This window comes from Wolffia australiana, chromosome 6 (genome assembly GCF_029677425.1).
Source record: "Wolffia australiana isolate 7733 chromosome 6, ASM2967742v1".
Lineage (NCBI taxonomy): Eukaryota > Viridiplantae > Streptophyta > Magnoliopsida > Alismatales > Araceae > Wolffia > Wolffia australiana.
The window spans coordinates 2,437,631-2,453,363 of record NC_135840.1 but is presented as its reverse complement, the minus strand read 5'-3'; the positions used below and the strand labels follow the sequence as shown (position 1 = coordinate 2,453,363).

The 15,733-nt window shown below is 41.7% G+C and overlaps 2 protein-coding genes across 5 annotated transcripts; one reads left to right on the top strand and one right to left on the bottom strand.

The window, feature by feature from the left end:
• The first annotated feature begins 207 nt into the window (after positions 1 to 207).
• LOC144704448 (Leucine-rich repeat (LRR) family protein) lies at positions 208 to 8,672 on the top strand. Of its 4 annotated transcripts, XM_078576871.1 has the most exons (10): positions 208 to 473; positions 536 to 1,076; positions 2,780 to 3,249; positions 3,926 to 4,061; positions 4,146 to 4,217; positions 4,552 to 4,620; positions 4,718 to 4,789; positions 4,871 to 4,942; positions 5,031 to 5,102; positions 8,562 to 8,672. In XM_078576871.1, the coding sequence occupies exons 1-9, from the start codon at positions 374 to 376 to the stop codon at positions 5,068 to 5,070; spliced, it is 1,572 nt and encodes a 523-aa protein (XP_078432997.1). In that variant the 5' UTR covers positions 208 to 373; the 3' UTR covers positions 5,071 to 5,102; positions 8,562 to 8,672. The 4 variants fall into 4 exon arrangements, 3 of the variants coding, with proteins under 3 accessions (XP_078432997.1, XP_078432996.1, XP_078432998.1); XM_078576870.1 differs by lacking the exon at positions 8,562 to 8,672 and having other exon boundaries at positions 5,031 to 5,550; XR_013581817.1 differs by lacking the exons at positions 4,718 to 4,789; positions 4,871 to 4,942; positions 5,031 to 5,102; positions 8,562 to 8,672 and having other exon boundaries at positions 4,132 to 4,217; positions 4,552 to 4,621.
• TIC22-IV (Tic22-like family protein) lies at positions 5,670 to 8,998 on the bottom strand. Its single transcript, XM_078576873.1, has 9 exons — positions 8,594 to 8,998; positions 8,304 to 8,366; positions 7,447 to 7,521; positions 6,694 to 6,744; positions 6,426 to 6,485; positions 6,290 to 6,361; positions 6,175 to 6,210; positions 5,954 to 6,099; positions 5,670 to 5,855 (listed from the first exon to the last, which is right to left on the bottom strand). Exons 1-8 carry the CDS (start codon positions 8,996 to 8,998, stop codon positions 6,010 to 6,012), a joined length of 852 nt encoding a protein of 283 aa, XP_078432999.1. The 3' UTR covers positions 5,670 to 5,855; positions 5,954 to 6,009.
• Positions 8,999 to 15,733: the final 6,735 nt, after the last annotated feature.

Below are 15,733 nucleotides of genomic sequence, written 5' to 3'. Positions count from 1 at the left end.
TACTTTTCTCTCTTTTCGTCTTTCTTCTCTGCTTTTATCTATCTATATATCTCCATCAATCTATCTCTCTTTTATCTTCTCTGCTTCAATCTAACTTCTCTCTCTCTCTCTATCTTTCTTCTTCTCTGCTTCTATCTATTTATCTATCTATCTATATATATCTCTCTATCTCTCTTCTTCTCTGCTTCTATCTATCTATCTATCTATATATATATCTCTCTATCTTTCTTCTCCTTTGCTTCTATCCATCTCTACCTCTCTATCTTCTCTGCATGACTGCATCTCTCTCTCTATCTATTTATCTATCTAAATCCATCTTCTTCACTGCTTCCATCTCTCTCTCTCTTCATATCTCTGTCCTTCATCTCATAAAATGCCATCTTCTTCTTCTTCTTCTTCCGCCATCCTCTTCTCCGCCATCGCCATCTTCTTCTTCTTCTCTGCATCCGCCATCGCTCTCCCTCCTCCGAGAGGTTCATCTCTCTCTCTAACTTCTCTCTCTACCTTCTCTCTAACCTTCTTCCCTCCCCGCCAGGATTCTTCATCAACTGCGGCGCCGAGGAAGAGATCATCTCCGGCGAGATCAAATGGATTACCGACGACGGATTCATCGCCAGCGGCAATCGATCTTCAATTTCCATTCCAAATCTCGCCCCGACGCTCTCCAATCTCCGATTCTTCCCCGAAATCGCCGCCAAGAAGAACTGCTTCGTCCTCCCTTGCAATTCCCGATCGATCTACCTCGTCAGAACGAGCTACTTCTACGGCGGATTCGACGGCGGCGTTTCCCCCCCGATCTTCGATCAGATCGTCGACGGATCGATTTGGAGCGCGGTGGATACTGCCGAGGATTTTTCTTTGAATTTGACCTCGTATTTTGAGGTCGTTGTGCGCGCTTCGGGGAGGAAGATGAGCGTTTGTCTGGGTCGGAATGGGAGGACTGTTGGATCGCCGTTCATCTCGACCTTGGAGGTCGTGGAGCTTGAAGATTCTATGTATAATGCCACGGATCTTGATCGTCACCTCCTCGCCACTGTTGCTCGTCATCGATTCGGCCACTCCGGCGCCATTACCAGGTACGCTCGGCCACAAACCCTAACCGTATGCCTTCTTTCGAAATTTTCCGGGATTTCCGTCGAATTACTTCGATCTGTAGACACAAAATTGCGTTATTTTTCTCGGAAGTTGAGAAATTATGAAATTTCTTGTGTTTCCTTCTATCTCCGTTGAATGACTTGCCAATGACTGCAATCGGTGGTCGCAAAATCATGTTGATTATCTCGGCGGCTAAGAAACGAAGAAATTTTCTGTTCATCCGTCCGTATCCATTTGAATCACGGCGATCTGTTATCATAAAATGATATCCTTTTTCCTGATTTTTTTTTCTGAAATCAAGAAATTTTCCTGTTTGTCCTTCCAACTAATGTTCCCGCCAAAATCCAAAATTCAAAATTCCTTCTCGTTCTTTCATATCCGTGACTTTGAATCTCTATTCCTCGATCATGCAACTATCCGGAAGCAAAATACTTACCACGATAACAAGATCCCCGTCCAAAATTAATATCATCTTCATCCACTGTTTCCGCCAAAATCTAAAATTTAAAATTTCTTCATGTTCTTCCATCTTCATGACTTTGATTCTCTCTTCGTCGATCTTCCAACCACCCCCGAAGCGAATCCATATTATAGTTACACGATCCCGTTCCAAAATTAACATCCTCTTCATCCACTGTTTATTCCAAGATCAAAAATTCCTTCTTGTTCTTCCATGTTCATCACTCTGAATCTCTCTTCCTCGATCTTCCAACCACCCCCGAAGCGAAATCCATATTATAGTTACACGATCCCGTTCCAAAATTATCATCCTCTTCATCCACTGTTCATGCCAAGATCAAAAATTCCTTCTTGTTCTTCCATGTTCATCACTCTGAATCTCTCTTCCTCGATCTTCCAGCGACCCCCTAAGCAAAATCCATATCACAGTAACACGCTCCCCGTTCAAAATTACATCCTCTTCATCTACTGTTCATGCCAAGATCCAAAGTTCCTTCTTGTCCTTCCATGTCCATCACTCTGAATCCCTCTTCCTCGATCTTCCAACGACCCCCGAAACAAAATCCATATCACAGTAACACGATCCCCGTTCAAAATTAACATCGTCTTTATCCACTCTTCATGCCAAGATCCAAAACTTCTTCATGTTCTTCCATCTTCATGACTTTGATTCTCGTTCTTCCTCGATCATCCAACTAACCCCCAAGCCAAATCCGAAACCCAGGAACACGATCCCCTTCCAAAATTATCATACTCGTCGTCCACTGTACCTGCCAAAGTCCTATATTCAAAATTCCTTGCTGTTCTTCCATCTCCATGACTTCAATTCTCGTGCTTCCTCGATCTTCCACTGTTAACATAATCCCTGTTAAAAATTAACATCATCTTCATCCACTGTTCATGCCAAAATCCAAAATTCAAAATTCCCTCTTGTTCTTCCATCCCCAAGACTTCAATTCTCGTTCTTCCTCAATCTTCCATCGTAACACGATCCCTTTTCGAAATTAACACCATCTTCATCCACTGTTCACGCCAAAATAAAAAATTCCTCCCTGTTCTTCCATCCCCAGGACTTCAATTCTCGTTCTTCCTCAATCTTCCATACTAACACGATCCCTTTTCGAAATCAACACCATCTTCATCCACAATTCACGCCAAATCAAAAATTCCTCCCTGTTCTTCCATCCCCACGGCTTTGATTCTCCTTCTTCCTCCACCAATCCAGCTACCCGGAAGATCCATACCACAGGAACTGGGCGCCATTCCCGGGCGAGGCCGGCGCTCCAACGGTCGAAAGCCATGCTGACGTCACCCCCGCCGACTTCTGGAACCTTCCACCGGCGGCGGCGTTCCGCCGCGGAATCACCGCCAGCAGAGGAAAGACCATCGTTCTCCGCTGGCCACCCGCCGACCTCCCCCCGGCAAATTACTACATTGCCCTCTACTTTCAAGATAATCGCACCCCGAGCCCCTACAGCTGGCGCGTCTTCGACGTCTCCGTCAACGACGCCGTCTTCGTCCCCTCCGTCAACGCCTCTGCTGATGGGGTTATGCTCTTCAGTGGGAATTGGCCTCTCTCTGGGCCGACCTTCTTGTCCCTGACTCCTGCGCTTGATTCTCCTGTGGGTCCTGTCGTCAATGCTGGTGAAGTTCTTCGGCTTGTTCCCAGGAATCCACCGACTGTCTCCAGAGATGGTTAGTTTTATTCCCGTTTTGCCCTTTTTTTTCTTTTGGTTCAGACTTGGATGATTACTTGTTTAGATTTCTCCTTCTGGGTTGTTTTTTTAATTGTCTCCAGAGGACTAGAGAAGCCCCCTCTTTTATATAGGCGAGTTTTTTGGGGGATACTCGAATTTAATATGCTTTGTATGAGATTTTGTTCCCGAGTTTTATCATTTTTGTTCCGGTTTACATGCTCAATTGAGATTCTGGGGTACGTGTGATTTTTAACTATTTTTGTTCCGATGAATGCAAGGTAATGCTTTGTATGAATGTTTCTCCGCGACTGCATTCAAATTCTTTTTTTGAGGAATTTTATTCCTGAATGTTATAATTTTTTGTTCCAGTTTTCATGTTTAATTCACATTCTGGAACACGTGTGAATTTGACTACTTTTTGTTCCAGAGTATCTTTTGTAGTTATTCGGTGGAGATATGTAAGTCAACTTTTGAATTTTTTGTTACTCATCTGATTTGACTTCCGGGAAAAAAATTGAAGATGAAATCGATTTTGCCTACTTTTCATTCAACCCGGAAATTATTTACCTGTGATCTAAGTTGTCGCAAGATTGGGGAAAAATAGTGAATGAAAAAAAAAAAATCAAATGGGTCGCATTTATTTGAAGCACTTTTCTTTTCTCAAAAATTTCCAGTGATCGCCATGGAAGAACTGGCCAGAAGCCTGAGCAATATACCTTCTGACTGGACCGGCGATCCCTGCCTTCCCCCTGGAACAGCCTGGACTGGGATCGAGTGCTCTCAGGGCAAGCCATCGCGAGTAATATCGCTGTAAGTTAATCCAATATTTTTAAAAAAAATCGAAGAAACGTAGAATATCAAAAAATTAAGAAAATAATAGTTTACTTGAGGCAGGAATTTGACCAGCCGAGGGTTGACTGGGACGCTGCCAGCTGGGATCAATAACCTGACCGCATTAACCCGAATGTAAGCTTTTTGGGTTTTGGGTTTTTGGGTAAAATTTAAAACCCGAATGTAAGGGATGGTCTGATAATGTCCATTGGGTGGTTGCATAGTTGCGAAAATTTAGTGGACGAATGATTTTAGTCATACTTTTGGCTAAAATTTTGGCTAAATATTTTAGTCATCAGTAGACTCTCCCAGCCTGATTTTAGTCCTGTGATGGGGTGGTTTCGAGCGGTGGGCAGAGCAGTTTTTCGCCCCACAATAATTCGGTTTTTTTCCCTGTTATTAACATGTACTGACAAGGAATTTTGGGTGTCATTTTTCTTTATTTTTAATTTATTTCTACAAATTGTAGCTGGTTGAGTGGAAACCAAATCTCCGGCAACATTCCAGACTTGAGCTCTTTACGGCAGCTTGTTTCCCTGTAACTCATCCACCCGTTTCCTACAGATATGTTTTTAGTTTAATTTACCCAAATTATATAAAACTCAGCGCTAATTAATCTCCTAATTTGAGGAAAGGCGGCTTGAGAATAACCGGCTATCTGGGCCGATCCCTTCGTCAATGGGGAGCCTGAAGAAGATCCAGGAAATGTAAGCCCACTAACACCACCATTCATGAATAGTAGTATTTAGGTTTTAAATTTTTTTTTTTTCTTTGGTCCATCTCTGTAGATTCCTCCAGAATAATGATCTCGAAGGCATCATTCCAAAAAGCCTCAAAGACAGGAACGGAATAAACTTTCAGTGAGAAAATCAAAATTCCACGTCCTTTGGAATGATCAGTAATCTATTGGAATGTATCAGTCTCACCAAGGTTACATACTCCTCGCAGGATAACCCCCGGAAACGATAAAATTACAGTTGGATCATAGAATGGGATGATGATTCTGCATCTCAAGAAATGGTAATATTTTCGTTATTATGCATTCATCCCTGTATGTTTATCTTACTGTGATATTCAATTATTGTTTGCACAACATTAAGGAATGGAGACTGAGCATGTGGTGATAGAGATGGTCGTAGATAAGTATGGAGATTTTGAATATAGTTCAAACAGATAGATTTGGGAAAAAAAAAGAGATTTAGAGAAAGAAAGGAAAAAAATTAGGAAATTGGATAGAGAGAAGGGTAGAACAGGGGATTAAGATGGAGAAAGAGATTGAGATATGGGGACAGATGGATGTCCAGACATAGGTGCAGATAGATATGGAGATATCAAAGATAAAGGTAAAGATACTTAGAGAGAGAGATGGGGACATAAACAGAAAGTTAGACACCTGCAGATAAATATATATATATATATATATATATATATATATATATGTATGTATATATATATATATGTATGTATGTATAGAGAGAGAGAGGTAATGGGAGAGGTTGATCGAGATCTAGATAGATATAAGGGTAGAAAAAGGATATGTAAATAGAGATAGAGACAGAGATAGAGGCAAAGGTAGAGATAGACATATCATGATCAAGGATAGAATCTGATCGGTGGAGAAAAACAAATGATTATTTGTCCAACTTTACCAAAAAAAACGTCGGAATCTACAGGATTTCTCTGGGGAAAAATTCTAAGAGTCGAAAAACTCTTCCTCCAAATGAATTCTGGAGGATATTTCTTACACCTACCTCTGTGCAGGGGACACCTTACCTGCGTAAGAACCCCGGATCAAAAATATTAAGATCAAAGTTGAACATGAAACATAGAACAAAACTCGATTCTCGATAGGAGGGGATGGAGAATCAAACCCATGAATGAAGCAGGCGTTGGTTAGGTTTTCACTAGGCTCCCATTGTGGCATCCATCATGCAGCAACCTCTTTTATGTGCTCCGATATGTTCTTCCCTGGTGGTATAAAGATCAAATCTTCCCATCCAGAGTTCTTTTCATTTATCTGAAATACGAAAAATACTTTTATATTTGAGCCAAAACCCAACTACCCAGAAACCATGAGAAAATTTTCAATCACCTCCATCTTCTTCAAGACATCTTCCAAACTTCCCACCTGAGAGATTCAAGATATTTCATCCGCATCAAGGAAAATTGCTAAAATATTCCTTGAAGCCTTAAATCTACTTTCGTACCACAATGTACTGCGAGAGACCCGACCCTTTTGACACTCTTGAGCTCTTTAGGAGTTCTCTCTCTATGTCTTCCTGCAAGAGAAAAATAATCAATTAGAATACGATTCTGCTTTGATAGAGAAGAGAAATTTCGGACCTTTTGGAAGTATATTGGGCAATAACGCTTGTTCTTCTTCTTGATGACTAAAAGTTCAGACTGCATTTTAAAATTATCAGTTAGAAATTGATCCGATTGATGTCAGGTTTGAACCATTTAGAGATGACCCGATAAAAGTTCATATTTCATTTGTCAAGAACATTCAACTGAAGAATTGAAGTTTTGGCGAAGACGTAGCTAAGATACTGTTAAGAAGAACAAAAGGTCTTTTTTGTCCTTTTCCAGTGAGATTTTTGTGTTAGTTTACCTGGAAAACCGGAACTCCGTCGAATCCTTTGGAACGATCCACAGACTTCAACTTCAAAAGAAATTGAATTGATAGAAGTTAGTCAGTCAATAGATACACATATCCATACCTAGTAATTTAATTAATTTTTCCCTTAAAAGAAAAGCAGAAGTTTCTAGTATAACTTGAGAGGCAAAAAATTATATTAAAACTACACATATGGGCCTTTAAGACTACTAAAGTGGATCCGGTCCATAATCGGAGGCCTTCAGGGAATCTAACCGGGGCGAGGCCGGCCCTTCGAGTGCTCTGTGTAATATATATATATATATATATATTAAATGGGCAAAATCACGGTGCCGGGTACGTCTAACCCTGCGGTTATGCCCGTAGATCGATCCATCTGTGCCCTGGACGCCACCCAAGGGGTGTTTATTGATAAAATGTAGTGTTTTTCGTCGTTTCTCATTGTTTCTCTAGGTAATATGGCTGAATTGGAATGAGGTTATTTTCGAGGGAACGGAGACGTCGCTGGATGGCGTCGAACAAGCCATGCTGACCTTTACCTCTTTTTGGTTTAGATGGACGCGAACAGAGGGTGTGGAGGCCCGCTCGGTATTGCTTGTGTTCATTGATCATATATATCTATCATACCCGGAGGATCACTGTTTTTCGGTGATCTTCCTCTCATTATTAAAAAAATAATGATTTAACAACTTGATATCGACACATAAAATGAATAAAAAACATCAAATAAGAGTTATAAATACCAACATCTAGAGCATGCTTTATTTGTAGGGGATCTGGCAAAAATCTGAACGCGATCCCTTCTACCTTCAACATGTAAACCTACAATAGAATCTCAAGTTTTAGACAAGGCAACTAGGCGATTCAAGCAAGTGCTAGCAAAAGAGAATTGAGAAACTAGATCATGTCTCTAATATATTAAAAAATTTTAAGTCTGAGATATATTTGAACCTATTATTTATGGTGGAATCAGGGAAAAAAAGAGACTCAAGGGCCAGAAAAAAAGAATAGCTCCATAGTTTACAATTTGAAAACACTCCCAGAACATTGATTTTCACCTAATTCGAGAACCTTGAAAAAATATATTAAAGTTTTTTAAAGAAATATCTTTACATATTTCAAAACATATGGTCACAGCTTTTAGAAACCAAATTTTAACGGAAATCCATTTAAAATAAGAAAAACCGGGGCCAAAATAATGGACGGCGTGTTTTATGACTATTTTAAAACCCACCCAGCTCAAAAACCCAGAAAATTTTTTTTACCAGTTATTTAAAAGGGTTTAAATATTTCATTTAATCTTTTGAAAACATACATTTAAAGCTTTTAAAACATATCTCTAAAGTCATAATTTAAGGCAAAATCCACAGAAATGAGAGCAATTGATTGCCTCTTTGAAACCCACCCCAGCGATCTTCACCTAGCTCAATAACCCAGCAAAAAAAAAACCTGGTGATTGAGTATTAAAAGCTTTCAAAACATAAATTAAAACTTTTAAAGCAACAATCCAAAGCACAAGTCCGAAGTAATTTCCTAGATTTTCTCTTTCTTCAATGATTCTTTTTTTTCTAGATTTCCTCAGACTTTTAAAGCTTGTAACAGACCTGATCAAGCGTAATGGGCACGACTCTGGCACCTTTCCCAAGCATGGGTTGACGAAGCTGAACCTGCAAACCAACGACTCCAGTTTAAACTGTTGCATAAAAATCAAAATTCAACTAAAAACACCAAATACCCCGATCTTGATTCGATCTTCCTTTTTCAAAATCTTGTTTGTGTTATTGATTTTGTTTTGATTTTAATTTTGATTTTGATTTTGATTCTGATTTTGAAATTTTCATCATGATTTTGAGTTTCTACAGATCAATAAACAATAAAACCTCAATCTCGATACCTGAGCAAGAAGCGATCGCGCGTCCTCCTGGCGGAAGCAGAGCAGGCCGAGGCTCTTGAGACTGTTATTCGGATCGGAGACGAGGACGAACTCATTATTCGAATTGCTAACAGTGAAAACACTCGTCCCCGACAGCGTCTTGGCGACGAACTCCGGATTCAACGCCAAATCGAAGACATGCCTTCCCGAAACTTCAGAAGCCGCGGCGTGGCGCTGCGAGATGGCCGCAAAGAGGGGAAAAGATGGCTGGAAAGGGCGAAATTCCGCGGCCGCCCGAGCGACGGAGCGCCTGGCTAGCTCGATTCGAGCGGCGATTTCGGCCCCCGCGCGAGCGCAGTGGCCGTGGAGAGAAGAGAAGGGGAAGAGGGGCACGGACGAGGATTGCGAGCTTGAAGACTCCGCCATGGCTCCGCTCCGACGATCGCCACTCCCTCCAGCCCTACTACCGCCATGGACGAGGCCCGAGCTTTATATTATCCAAAGTAGTATCGCCCGTCCCGTCATCGGATTTCGGATTATGGTATCGTGAACGATGCTGAAAGTGACGCCTTGTACGGATGACGAAACATAACGAACGGTGACGTGATGAAAGTCACCATTCCGTCACGTGTCCCAGTATATGGAGAAAAAACCGTCACGTTCCCGTCATGTGTCCCTCCGTGAGGCGTCACTGTCGCCAGCGATGTGAAAAACCCTAAATAGTTATTTTCAATTATTAGGGAAATTTAAAGGACAGAGAATCGGAGGGTATATCTCTAATTATTTATATGCGGTGTCGGTTTATGCCTGCAAAAAAAACAAGGACTTCTGTGCAAAATACAAAGAAATTGAAATAGCGATGCCAATTGGCAAAATCTCGAGCGTCAGAAAGCTTAAAAATAATAATTTTAATATGTATTTTCTGTCCATTTTTAACTTCTTTTAAAATCTGTCACAACCGTCATCCGTGACGGCCGTTCCATCACGTCACGCGTCCGAGACACCCCGTCACAATCACACCCCTGTCATGACCAATCCGTCACCGTCACCATCACAGACCCCTATTTCCAACGCCCTCACCGTCACATCATCTGTCACGTTTTCATCACGTTGACATGCGACGTGACAGATGACGCATGTAGATCCCTAATTTGGGTATCGGATAACGATTGCTACAGTACTGATATTCAATATCGTGATCCGTCTCTCGGGAAGGACGACGATGTCAGATATTGGAGTTGGATATCGGATTTTGATATCTAATATAGAATGGTTGTAAAAATAAATTAAATTCTTCGTAGCTATCAAAGTGACAAGGTTTATGGAGGAAATATGTGGGCCAGCAGGTAAGCGTAGAGCTTCCTAAATAGTTTAGTAGCTCGTTTAATATGTACAACTCAGAATTTATATTTTCCTCCATATGGGAAGGATGACGATGTCAGATATCGGAGTTGGATATCGGATTTTGATATCCAATATAGAATGGTTGTAAAAATAAATTAAATTTGTCGTAGCTATCACAGTGACAAGGTTTATAGAGGAAATCTGTGGGCCAGCAGGTAAGCGTAGAGCTTTCTAAATAGTTTAGTAGCTCGTTTAATATATACAACTCAGAATTTATATTTTCCTCCATATGTTATTTAATGAAAATAAAAATTTTGAGGTGTATTTATTATATGAGCCAATAATATAGTAAATATATATATGTACTAAATATATTATTAATTTGATGAATACCTCATTTAATATATACAGCTCAAAATTATTGGTTTCTTCCATATGGGACAATAGGATTAAGAGTTTAATTTTGAAATCCTAATCATATTATCCCATATGGAATAAAACAAAAATTATGAGGAGTCAATAATATAGTAAATATATATGTATTATATATAAATGAAATATAATATTAATTCGTTAAATATATATCCTACCTCATTTAAATAGATATCCTATCAGATATCAAAATTCGATATCTGGTATCCGATATCTGCCTCGTCCTTAGCCATTCGATATCCATCCCCGATATCCGTTGTCACCTGCCATACAAATCCGTCCAATATCCGATATCAGACACCGTCCTGATTTTTTCCGGATATCGGATATCTGACGGACATTCTCTAATCCAAAGTAACGTTCCAATTCCCTTCATTAAATTATAGTAATAACAAGTTTTCAATTAATACTGACTATAGACTAGTATTGTTTCTAAGAGTGGACATGTAGGACCGAGGACCAGACCGAAGCATGACCGTTGGTCATCCAATTGAGGGTGGACCCGTTCGCCAATCCCTCCAACCCTACTAACGCCATGGATGAGGCTGAAGCTTTATATTATCCAAATTAGCATTCCCATTCCCTTCCTTAAATTATAATGATATAACATTTTCAATTTGCTCCTGGTGTCCTTATTTTGTGTTAATTTTTAACCCTCATCAAGTGACTTAGTATAGACTAGCATTGTTTCTAGGATTGGAGATTTAGGACCGCGGATCGGTTTGACCGAACCAAAGGCATTCATTTCCCTCTATTCTAAAGAGGGAGATTAAGAGAGAGAGGGAAAGAAGGGAACAGAGGAAAAGGCATTCATTTCCCTCTGTTCTAAAACTCATGTGGATATTCAACATACCCAATCAACATAATTTTCTACTTTGACTTTGACATTGACTAGTCAAACTGATCAGACTGGGACCGAGCAAGGATGGACCAGAACCTGATTGAACTTTAGGTAAGGTTTAAGTCATTGATGTTAATCCATATCAGAATGGAACTGGACCGAACTTTAGGTAAGATTTAAGTCATTGCTGAAAACCTAGACTCGACCGGAACCATCAAACTCGAATTGTTTGAGATGAAGCACATTAGGGTTTGATGGTCTGGTCAGGTCCCAATTTTAAGCAAGAAAGTAAAATTTATCTAAACTTTAGTCTGGTCTTGTCCGGTACTAGTCTGGTCCTGGTCTAGTCAGGTTGACATGTCATAGTCAAGAGTAGAAAATGTACGTTCACAGTTATGCTGACTATCATCACAACCAGCTTTAGAATAGAGACAACAAATGCCCCTTCATCTCCCTTCCCTTATTTCCCCATTCTTCCTCTATCTCCCTCCCTGGGTCTTTCTCCCTTCACATCTATCTTTCTTCATAGAGAATGTTGGGGGGAATAGAGAAGGAAGAAACATTGACTAGAGGAAGATGTTTTAGATGGGTTCTTCTAGCCCGCCTTCGAAGAAGAACTACTCTTCATCAAATGGGTGTCCCCAGGCAGTCAAATGTGTCGTGGCTATGCTGATCTCAACATAAACCTCTACGAAAAGTTATATTTAATATTATATAGACTTTTAATATATATTAAATAAATATTTAATAACTTACTTGCGGTTTGGTTTGACCTATGGACCTAAACCTGCTCAACCAACCAGTCCACCCTCAAATGGAGGACCTACGGTCCCAATTTGGTCTGGTCCAACCAATCCTCAGTCCTAAATGTCCAAACCTAAAGCAGACTAAATGGTGTTATTTTAACCAAATGTTTACGTTGTCACATTTTAATAAGCTTTAATCAAGTGTATTTTTATTCTTCAAAACTCATTCAGGATGTCTGGTGATAAGTGAGGTTGTCTCCATAAGGACTCGTGCTTGTGTCTAACATTTGAGTTCAATAATAAGAATATTATGTCTAAAATCTACAATGGCACGTGTACCACTCGTTCTCCCCATTAAACCTGTCGAGAGGGGCACATACGAGATATGCTCGCTTGTAGGCTCCCCTATAGCTCTGCTTCTACAATTGTGAATCCTCCACTAATAGTACCATGGGCAAGACCAGAGTAATTTACTAATTCCAAAATAACTTTCTAATTCCCTCCATTAAATTAGGATAATACAAAGCTTTCAATTAGTTTGAGTATCCTTATTTTATATTAATTTTTAACTCATCAATTAACTGAGTATATATTAGAGTACTTTCTCAAGAAACAGATTAAGGGGTGTAATTTAAACAAACACATATCTTGCTACATTTTAATGGGATTTAATCAAATGAAATTTTATGCTTTTAAACCTATTTGGGTTGTCAAGAGATGAGTGAGGTCGTCTCCACACGGACTGGCGCTCAGAGATAGATCTAATTAAGAGTTCAAAAATGATAATATTCTGTCCAACATCTAAAATGTTCAACCTGCTTAATGCCTTAATCCATAGGAATCGACTACAAAATCCTCTCAAACAGAGAAGTATAGCTCTGGATCGAGGGAATTGAAGCTTCAAGGTTAATTGGAAATATCTCACGATTTATTGAACGAAAATATATCAAATTGGGGCTCTATTGGTTTGTCTCGGCGAGGTACCTATATTAGTATTATTTTTTCTATTACATCCTTTGATTTGTACAAAGATTTTTATGTTTTAAAAGATCCATTACTGAGCATATTTCGGCGGTCGAGCATATTTCCGATGTGGGCTAGTGAAGGGGCGGTGCCTCCTTGTTGGCTGACTGACATGTCACACACGTGAGTAGGCCAGCTGGGAATGAAGGGTGACGTGGTCGAGCCAACGACTCATTCTTCTGACGTGTATCCCACATCAGAAGACTATGACTCGGCCCCACCAGCAGTGGGATTTGTCCAGGCCACAGGATACGCCAGCCTGGATGAATCCAACGGCTCATATTTAACTAAAAATGAAAAAAACAGAAAAATAAAAAATCAAAATAAAGACTCACCTGCCACACCTCTGACATCATTAAATGATGTTGGGAGTGCTGCAATCAACGGGCCCATTTGGGCTGTTGCGATGCCCACGTGGCAGAATCGCGACGCTTCGATTGATGGACCCGTGGACCCAAGCTCTACAGTTCATAAAATTGAGCCGTTGGCATTAAATGCTGACGGCTCAGTAACTACCCCTTTTTGCCTTGAAAATGTTGATCTGGCCACGTCAGATCCGACGGATGATATTCAATTGAAACACTTGATCGCTCCTCTCGCCACTATTGGATTTGCCACATTTGCTGCCACCAATCTTGATATTTTAACAGCCGATAATGCATTAAATGCATTGTCAGACGCATTGCCCATGGCGCTGCCCACACTTGTTGACTTTTCCAAGCTATCCATGCCGTTGGATGCATCTCTGGATCACGGATCGGACGACGCGGATAGAATGAACCCCCATTAGCTCAGCTGGCCCCATCTGCTGACTTAGCAGATACTGGGCAAAATGACTTGACTGACTCGGCGGAGTCAGGCCGAGCCAACTCGGCTAGATCCAACCGAGTCGACCTGGCCGACTCGGTCGGGACAAGCCTGATTGACCGGGAAAAATCCGATCCGATCGATTTTGATCGAGTCGAGCCGGTCGACCTTAGAGATTCTGACCAGGTTGAATCGGTCGACCAGCCATGTCCTATCGGACCGACCCGATTGATCAGGCTGAGATCGACCCGATCGACTCGGCTGAGTTTGACTAGGTCAACCCGGTCGACTCGACTGGGTCCAATCAGGTTGACCCCGTTGACTCTGATTGTTTCATCCCATTCAACTCAGCCAGGATCGACCCAGTCGACTCGGTCGAGTCTTACCGGGTCGTCCCGGTCGACTTGGTCTGGTCTTACCAGATTGACTCGGCCGACTTTGACCAGGTTGACTCGCCCGAGACCGAATCAGTCAATCTGGTCGAGTCAAGCCGAGCCAAATCGATCGAGTCAGGTCGTGTCGACCCAGTCATCTCGACCGATTCAGGCGAGTCAGCCCAAGTCGACCTGGCTTTGTTTGGCCGAAACCCCTCGGTTGACTCGGTCGACTCAGGCCATGTTGATCTGATCAACTCGATCGAATCGGCCAGGTTTGACCTAGTTGACCTGGCCGACCCCGACTGGGTTGACTTGGTCAAATCGGCCGGCACAGACTAGGTAGCCCTGATTGCATTGGGCGACCCTGAACCAGTTGAATCGAGCAACCTCGATCGGATTGACCTGGCCGAAATGGCCAAACCGGCCAACCCAAGATGAGTCAACCCGCTGCCTTGGCTGGGGATGACACAGTCAAATTGGTTTATCCTGAACAGTTTGCCTCGCCAGACTCGGGGCGGCACGACGTGGCCGTACATGCCACTCTTGAGATTGATTTAGCTATCGCCCCTACTGATTTGGTCAGGCAAACGAGTGGACCAGGTCAAACTACGAGTAAACGGGCTACACAGCCTAGACCCACATGTGTTGGAATAGGGAGGGATGGATAGATAGATAGATTGACACCAGCGATGACATGGGCGACGAGGGTTGTTGGACCTACACAGACGACTAATGCACAACCACTACCAAAATTTGTACTTCCCCCTCATTATGATGACATGACTCTGATGTGAGGTTATACCAAATCTGAGGAAGTGCACCTTGTTGCATTCACCAAAGAGGAGGTTATAAGAATGACAGCACCACTCACCTACACGTTGATTGGGAGATTCGCTACCAAGCTCCCCTTATAGATGATATCACTCAGATATATTTAGCAATGGGGCACTTTCTCAAACCAGTGGTCATTGGGGCGTGCAACCATCAGAGTGTCTATATTTGCTTCCAACTGGAAGATGATTTTAGAAAAGCATGGAGCCGTACCACCTGGAATATTAATGGCTCCATCATGCATACGTACCGATGAACTATAGAGCAGTTGAGCACCTCACGTGATCATGCCCCCCATTCTATCCTAGTGTGGATAGGCTTCCCGAGTGTACGACCTCATCTCTTCATGCCCACTTCCTTGGAGTCATTAGCCAGTGCTGTATGAACATTTATACGTCTTGACCAAGATGTACATCTGTTCAATCGCCCGAGATACGCACTGGTTTGTGTGGAGATTGACCTATTAGCCCCTATCCATCGCATAATTCTTATTAGGAATGTGGATGAGATGATTCACCAAACCATAGTGTACAAGAACCTTCCACAGTTTTGTACATACTACACACTTTTGGGACACACCATTCACACGTGTCGCCAAAAGGTGACACATGCCACTTCATCCCCCCAAATGGACTACCTCCCCACATCGCCCTACAATGATTATATAGTGGAGGTAAAAGCCTTTAACCAGAGACCGTTGCCTACTGCACAACCGACCACCTCACCACAGGGTGTATCTAGTAGGCCCGTGCCGGTCAAA